At 33.0% G+C, this 8208-nt stretch overlaps 1 protein-coding gene across 1 annotated transcript; it reads left to right on the top strand.

Annotated features, from left to right (window-relative positions):
• Positions 1-1533: 1533 nt before the first annotated feature.
• Positions 1534-4070, top strand: LOC141689364 (cell division control protein 48 homolog C-like). Its single transcript, XM_074493638.1, has 4 exons — positions 1534-1553; positions 2582-2789; positions 2915-3049; positions 3795-4070. Exons 2-3 carry the CDS (start codon positions 2637-2639, stop codon positions 2984-2986), a joined length of 225 nt encoding a protein of 74 aa, XP_074349739.1. The 5' UTR covers positions 1534-1553; positions 2582-2636; the 3' UTR covers positions 2987-3049; positions 3795-4070.
• The last annotated feature ends 4138 nt before the right edge of the window (positions 4071-8208 follow it).

Raw genomic sequence — 8208 nt, 5'->3', positions numbered from 1 at the left:
ACAATCCAAAATCAAAACCTTAATTAGATTCCCACTCGACATTCCCGGAACATTTAACACTTAACCCAATCCGCTCTATCGCTTACTTTAACCTTACGAGTATAATTACAAGTATACTCATATAACACATAAAATAATATACTTCACTTAAAACTCAATACTATAGTCATAACGACCACTTATACAATCTTAGAATCGAAATGACTCAATCCTTCTTTTTAATTCCTATAATTCGAACCAAATATTAACATAAAAACCATCCATAATCACATGCAACCATTTATTTTAACATGCATGATCTATTTCACACATATTCTCTCATTTAAACCCAAATCGACCATGTTATCACAAAATCAAACCAAAATCATATAAACCGAGAACTTCATTCATAAAATCAAGTAATCATTTTGATACAAATAATAACTAAAAACAACTAGCATGCAAGCCATAAAAATCAACTTATTCCTTTTAATTACAAAACCCATTCGGGTTTTTCATATACACACGCATGCACACGCCATTTTTGACATGCAACCGTTAACTCACATATTTATCTCACCAAAATCCATTATTTAATAATTCTACTCAAGAACAAACCAAGTTACAGCTTGAATACACAAAATCTTATATGCATGCAAAGAATTTTCTTAAAAATAAGATTTTATAGTCCAAACCAAACTCAATACTAAATATAAGCAAGTAAATCATGGATCATCAATCAAAACTTATTTGGAAATCAAAATCCCATTTTATTTTTCCAAAAATTCGAACGACGCCAAGTCAAAACCAAAGAAAACACAACATATAGCACACTACACTTCTCCCACTACACCATAGATTGGCTTTCGCAACCAAATTTCTTATAATTATCTAAAAGACGTTGCTATTGAAAGATGATTTCATGTCTATTGTACGGGGTTTTAAAAACATTGCAATTGAATCAATAAGATTTGGAGTTTGTTAGAAAAAGTATGTTATTGCAATGCATTCCCTAATCGTTACAATAGATTGAAATTTTGGGCCCAAAATCTAGGTGGGCAATCTGAAAATTTCAAGTGGGCTTGGCGAAAAACATTTCCCGACTTATGAAATAAAAGAAATAATTAATAAAACACTTAAAAAACTAAATGATACACACGCTTAAAAATAAAAAAACACAAAACAAGCATACACAATATTGAAGAACCAAAATACACATAATTGAAGAAAACTCAAGCTAAAATGATCTATTTAGATGTTTTCGCTCACTGCAAGCAGTTATCGATCTATCTCTCCAACTGTTCTCTCTGGTGTTGGATTCAATTTCGGTTTGTTCATCTTCCCACAACAAGTTCTGTGCTTTTGATTCAATTTAGGGTTCTTCTCACAAAATTTTAGTTGGGGTTCTTCTCACAGATTTTCAATTTAAGGGTTCTATTTTCTAATTTAGGCTGTTTAATTAGTTTTTTTATCTAAATAATTGTGAGGTTTGAGTTTGTAGTCGCCTAAAAATTTGAATCAAAGATATTAAAATCTGGTGGCGTGGGCTTTGCTTCTCCCTTCACAAGTCAAAGGTATGTTGTGGGGTTTAGTTAATATCTGATTTCTTTGTGATATATAGGTTGTGATATTTCTACTTTGTATTTAATTCTGGTTCCAAAGGTCTATCAATTTCTGATATGTGTTGTTTATGATCTTGTAACCATTCAGTTCTTACTAGATCCCCCAATCTGTAAAATCTGATAATAGATTCTCAGTAAGTAATATGTCCTAATGGATGATTATTTGAAAGCATATTAGTCTAATTATTTTTCAAAATAATTAACATATTTTAGTGTAAGATCATTTTTTTCCCAAATTAAACTACGAGTAGTAAGGTTGCATTGCAGAGCAACGTAAATTGTTAATTTTGGCCAGTTATGGAGGTGTATATAACTTACTTTTCCAGTTCAATCACTCCACTCTTCATTTCACATGCTCCCCCCTTTCCTTGTCTTTTAGATTTTAGGCAGACATTGTCGTCTGCTGCTGGTGAACATTAAAAGATACGAATCGAGTAGGGGATTGCAGGGATTTATATGCAGATACCATGTATCTTTGATTTATCGGTTCTTGTAAACCGTTCTAGGAGGAGTTCTTACCAGGATCTTATAATTTCTCATAACGTTATCACGTATGCTGATGAGTATAATAGATATAGAAGTGTGTACGCGCGCGTTGGGCTTGTATATATGTCTGGCTCCCTGTATGCCACAATGGATGTGTGTATTGCTGCTACTGCTTAGGGCTGCAAGTGTTGAGTACCAACTAGATGTATCCAACTGTTTTTCTCTTTTCCCCCTGAATTACCACGATATTCTTTTACTCGTGTTTACTTTCTCAATATATGGATTTACTCACTGAATTCTTTCTGTAAATCCTACATCTTAGATCTATGCAAACTCTGCTGAACTCGTCTAGAGTCATTGATGAACAACGATCTGGTGTTTATGTTATTGGTATTATAAATAGTGCATATTCATCAAATTTAATTTGGTGTGGATAATAGTGATTAATATGTTTGGCGTAACACGATAATCTTTAACTTTATAAATCATATCAGGCCTGAGGTGATATATCGTGCACTTTTGCGACCAGGAAGATTGGAAAACTTCTTCATGTTCCATGTCCTTCTTCCAAGTCCGGATGACAGGGGGTTAATATTACAAGCCCTTGCTAAGAAGAAACCAGTGGATGCCACAATAAACTTGGTTGCTTTTGGTAAGAATGGTTCATGCAATAACCTGAGTGGAGCTGACCTTGCTGCACTAGTATGTCACAACTGTATAAAAGAATTTAAGCATAGTCATTTTCCTTCTATTTTGGTATTCTTTTGTTGTGTACAGATTGATCTCGCTCATCTACGTCATTGTATAATTGTTACTTTTGCTTTTAGATGGATGAAGCTGCGATGATTGCAGTTGAAGACGAGTCACAGGGACTGCAATGTTCAAATGGCAAAAAATAATATGTGACCACTGAACATTTGGAGCTGGCCTTTAAAAAAGTTAAGCCATCTGTCTTAGTAGAGGTATTCCTCTTGTTGTTCTGAATGGCATGTTTGCTTATTCTTAGTATTAATAATCTTCCTGTGATTTGCATATCTTTTGTGCAGCAAGACAAGTTATATATGCTAGATTTTCACAAATAAAATATAACTTGTCAGGTGTACTTAGTGCCATATCTACTTGATATGTATGCATATTTCATGTTAATAATGTTTCCACAAAGATTCTTGATTACATGCTGTTGTACGAATATTGAACACGCGTGCCCCTATTGTTCAAGGTAAGATTTATATTTTAATCAGGCATATGCAGAAAAAAAACTAATCAGATCAGGGAATATCATAGTTGATCTAACCTGTCACACACCCCATTTAAAACCATACTGATCCTTATATTACATTAATCTCACCTTCGGTGCACACACCTACATCCAACACCATGCTTTTCATCTTCGATTCCAATATCTGACAAGTTTCTCCTGGAAGACTTCCAGTCAAAAGGTTAAAACAAAATAAAATAACTAAAGAGAATAAAAAAAGTAAGCTATTAGTTCCCTTCTCATATGTGTGTGTCAATTATATGATCCCTTTCGTGATAAATCAGACATTACTAGAGCAGAATTTTGTTTTCAAAATCTACCCAGTTTTTGCAGTGATGTTTATATACTTAAAATTTTTAATTTTCAAGGAGTTTTACATAAGAATGGTTCAAAATGATGTTCTTAATGTCACTACAAAATTTTGCATTTTTATTTGTCAAATTCTGCAGGCCATAAAATATTGAGCAGAGCACAATGATTGTGGGAACTTGCATTGGAGTATACTGTATACGATATTTGACGAGGGTGATGCGGCAAAATTGGTGATAACGGTGAAGAGGATAATTGATCGTAGTTTTTCTATATAAAAGAATTGTTAGATGTTGCTCGTGCCGAGATATATAGAGATGAGACTCCGAAAAGTGGAGAGGCAGAAGGTGTATACCTGATTTTTGAAAATGATTAACTAGGAATATTTTGGTCTATGTGTAATTATCTTAAGATGATGTGTAAATTTTGACTTTGTTTTTTTGTTGAGACTTTTGTATTTGTTTTAGACTTGGTTTGTAAGTTGGCAGAGTAGTACTAAACTGATTTGCGTAAATTGCTATATTGTCTTGTGGATATACCAATTAAATTTGGTGGCATTTAATGAAATTTAAAGGTCATGCCTTTTTTTTTAAATAATTTATGTTGCAATAGAGGGTAAAATGGTTGCCATATGTTTCAAATTTTTGAATAAATGATGTTGCAATAAACTTAAAATATGTTGCAATTAACTTAAAATATGTTGCATAAGTCCATGTATTGCAACAATTATCATAAAAAGGTTGCAAAATAATGTTGCCATAAAAAGCCTAATGTATTGCAATGTTTTTGTATTCATTGCTATAAATGTAAAAAACGTTACTATAAACCGAATTTGTAACTTTTTTACTCTGTTGCAACATGGTCCTAAATTCGTTACCATAAACCCTTATGGCAACGAGACCAAATGTTACGCCTAATTTTTCAAAAAGAGTGGCCATAAACCCTATTGCAATGGATTTGTGCCATACGGCAACATATTTTTAGGGTTGCTATAGGCAATCTATGATGTAGTGTCCTATGATCATACACTTAGAAATTGAGGTTTTCTTAGATATAATCAAGAGAAGTTGATTTTGAAACTAGCTTAAACACTTACATGGAAATGGTATATGAGTAGAAGATTGAAAATGATGACTATCGGTAGCAAGATCTTTGAAGTTGGACTAAATCTTGATGTTGCATGCAAGAGAGAGAAAGAGGGAGAATGAGAAAGAAGAAGAGATGGAGAGAGAGCCGAGAGTAAAGAAGGAGAAAGGGAAGAGATGGAAGAAGTGAAATGAATGGAGTGGGGATGGAAATGACAAGCACTTGCCTCTTTTTGTTCTCATAAGTTAGTGGAAATGGGAATTTACCAATCTACCCTCCTCTCACTACTAGCACAAAATGCATGCAAGAATGATATGGTAATTTGGTTAAGTTGAAATGAGATAGTGGGGTAGGAATTGACATAACTATCCTTCTATTATATTGTGAGTGGAAATGCATGCAAGGGCAATTATGTAATCTAATAATTATTAGCAAACTTTTCTTTCTTCTATTTTCTTTTCTCTTTTTATTCTTAACTCAAAACGAATTTGGTTAATACATAACTCTCCCAGAAAAGGTGAAAATATTACAAATAACAATTTTAGAATATAGATCTTGAAATTATCTTTCCAACCATTTTTTTAAAAAAATTTGAGCGTACGGTTTATTTTCTATGAATTTTACAAGGTTGCGCTCAAAATAGAAATATAACTTGAGAAAATCATTTTAAAATACAACGACCACAAAATAATTTCATCTATTATTTTTATAAAGTCTCTAAGACTATCTTGGAGATAATAAAACAAATTTCACATTTCGACCATAATCAAATAATTTTTATAAAAATCAATAAAGGTTCAATACACCTCAATTAAATCAAATCAATTCCATAAAATTATTTAAAATCATCCAGATCACGTAATCATGCATATAGACAGGCAAACACATTGTTAGGTAATGAATCACACAGAGGGGGGGGGGGTGATGATGTGTTTTTCTGATTTTAGGCTTTCCTTTAAAGTTAATGGTTAAACAAAGTAAATTAAATCTTTATAGAAAAGTGTTCATGCAGAAATTAAACTTGCATAAAATAAAGAACACAAATCTTCAAAACTCACTTAATTTTATATTAAAAATTAAGACTCTTTTGCTACAAAATTTTTAAGCTCTTTGATGTTAAAGAGCTCAGCTTCTTCTTGAGAGTGATACAAGAGATTTTACCTAAATTGTTACTTCTAACTAGAGGACCAGTTTTTCCATTGGCACAACCTCAATCTCATTTGTACACTTGAGCTTGTTTTTCAAATAGTCATTTTCTTGTTTCAAGGCTTCAAGATCCACTGTCAATAATTCAGCTTCTTTTTTTCACTTTCAAGCTTCTTATTTAACTTTGTTAATCTGCTAACTTCTTCATTAGCAGCAACCATGCTTGTATGAATGTGAAACATTTATGTACTCATCTTTTCAACAATTTCCTTATATTGATTCATATTTAAATCAGTGGAGGTAAGAGTTCGTACCTGTGATTTAGATGAGGATGACTCTCCTTGCTCCAAGGCCATGAGTGCATAGTTTCTCAGTTCTTCATCTTCATCATTTTTAGAGTCATCCCAACTTTTACCTTCTGCAATATAAGCTCTGCTTTGTTGTTTCTTCAGAAGAGCTTCATACTTTGTTTCAAGTTCAAGATACGCTTTATCTTTCTTTGCCTTCTTGGGTTTCCTGCATTCTGTAGCAAAGTGGCTTAGTTCATAACAATTGAAGCACCTTATATTAGATCAGTCAACAGATCCAGTTTTGTAACCACTCTTGCTATTAGAATTGTACTTCCCTTCTCTTTCCAGCTGCTATGTTAGGTCACACACACTGTAGTGGGGGGGGGGGGTGATACAGTGTATAGCACAATCAAATCGAATTCTAATAACACAAGTAACAGAAAACAAACTTTATTCAAAACAATAAACTCTGTTACAGTATGGAACTGTCCTCTCTCAGTGATGAACAAATATCACGAGAGTTGCTAGGGTTACAATGAATAATCTTCTCGATAATGATAACACTTATAGTGTAAACCCTATGTCTGTGTTTATATACTACACAGTTACAAGATAATCGCTAATTGATATGGAATATAATTCTGCTTCCTAAAATATATCAATCAGATATCTTTTCTTCCAAGTATTCTATTCTTCATAGAATTCCTTCTTCATGCATATCTCTTCTTACGTTTGTCTTGATCTTCTTTTCCTTTCAATCAACCGCCTTCCTTATCTGAACGTTTCCTTTAAGTCCTGATATTATCTTCTGATAAATATCTCCTGAACCTTAAGTACTGATAACTTAAGTTCTGACTTCAGTATAAGTGCTGATTTCAGTTAAGTACTGAATTGTCCTGTTTAAGTAAGATCTGAAAAACTAAACATAAATCATATTAGACATGACATTATCAAATATATCTAACAATATCCCCCAACTTGTAAATTAGCATAATATACAAGTTTATCATATATTTGATGATGTCAAAAACATTAAGTACAAATGCATGAGAATTTGACTAGATAACTACAACTTACAGTCCTTAAAGCTTTACCAACTTTAACTTCTGATAACAACTTCAGTCTGTATTCATATCAGAATTTAAGCTGTTGTAGATCTTGACTTGGCTTCACTTTCTGATCTCTCTGATGTCAGGAGTTGTTCTGAGATAATTCTTTAACAAACATCTCTCAGCATATCTGAGTTCATCAATCATCCTCCTTTTAGCATCTTTAAGTTATACAGAATCTTCACCAGTTTGAATGATTGCAGCCCTGAGATCATTAATTTTAGATTTCCTTATGTCCTGATCCAGTCTGATCAAATATGCCTTGTCAGACTCAAGATTGAATTCCACAGCCTTGTAACCCAGAAAGGTAGTTATAATCTTAGCAGATTTAGGCTTCATCTCAACAATATCACCCTTGTGATCTCTGTACTTTGGAAGATATGTTCTATCAGACTTTACAGAATAAAGCCTTTTCTGTCTCTGAATTTGACTCTTCAAATAGTTTGCAGTACTTTCTATTATTTTGTCATTCACTTGAAGTAAGAATAATACATGTTCCAATTCTTCAAAATACTTCAGTGAAATGGAATTTTCCCTTATATGATAAACCCTACCCTCTGTCATGAAGTACAACAAGATGTGTTCTTTCAAGTAGGTATGGTAAACCATCTGTACAGATTCTAGTTGATTCAATCTTTTAGGAGTTGCTCCAATACCTGGTTCACTTAAGGAAGTTGGATCATTGGTTGTGTTCTGTATTCTTCTTTCATCAACACTACCCAATCCCGATTTATCTCTTGCTTCCTTTCCAGTAACCACTCTTGCTTCAAAACCACTTACAACAGTCTTCAAAGGTTGAGTCTGTTTGGCTTTGGTGAATCCTGGTAGGAGTATCTTTGAAGGTTTAACATGAGCAATGCCAGAGGTTTCCTTTGATTTATCTTCTGATATCAAGTTAACTTGAGCTATGTCAGAGGTTACTT

This window comes from Apium graveolens, chromosome 10 (assembly GCF_009905375.1).
Source record: "Apium graveolens cultivar Ventura chromosome 10, ASM990537v1, whole genome shotgun sequence".
NCBI classification, from domain to species: Eukaryota; Viridiplantae; Streptophyta; class Magnoliopsida; order Apiales; family Apiaceae; genus Apium; species Apium graveolens.
Note: the sequence above shows the minus strand (reverse complement) of the source record. Positions and strands in the feature narration are given on the sequence as shown.

What these genes read in the sequence shown, in the direction of transcription:
- LOC141689364 (XM_074493638.1), top strand. Translation starts at nt 2,637, where the DNA reads ATGTTCCATGTCCTTCTTCCAAGTCCGGATGACAGGGGGTTAATATTA. An exon ending in GAGCTGACCTTGCTGCACTA is followed by an intron (nt 2,790 to 2,914) that starts GTATGTCACAAC and finishes TTTTGCTTTTAG; the next exon opens with ATGGATGAAGCTGCGATGAT.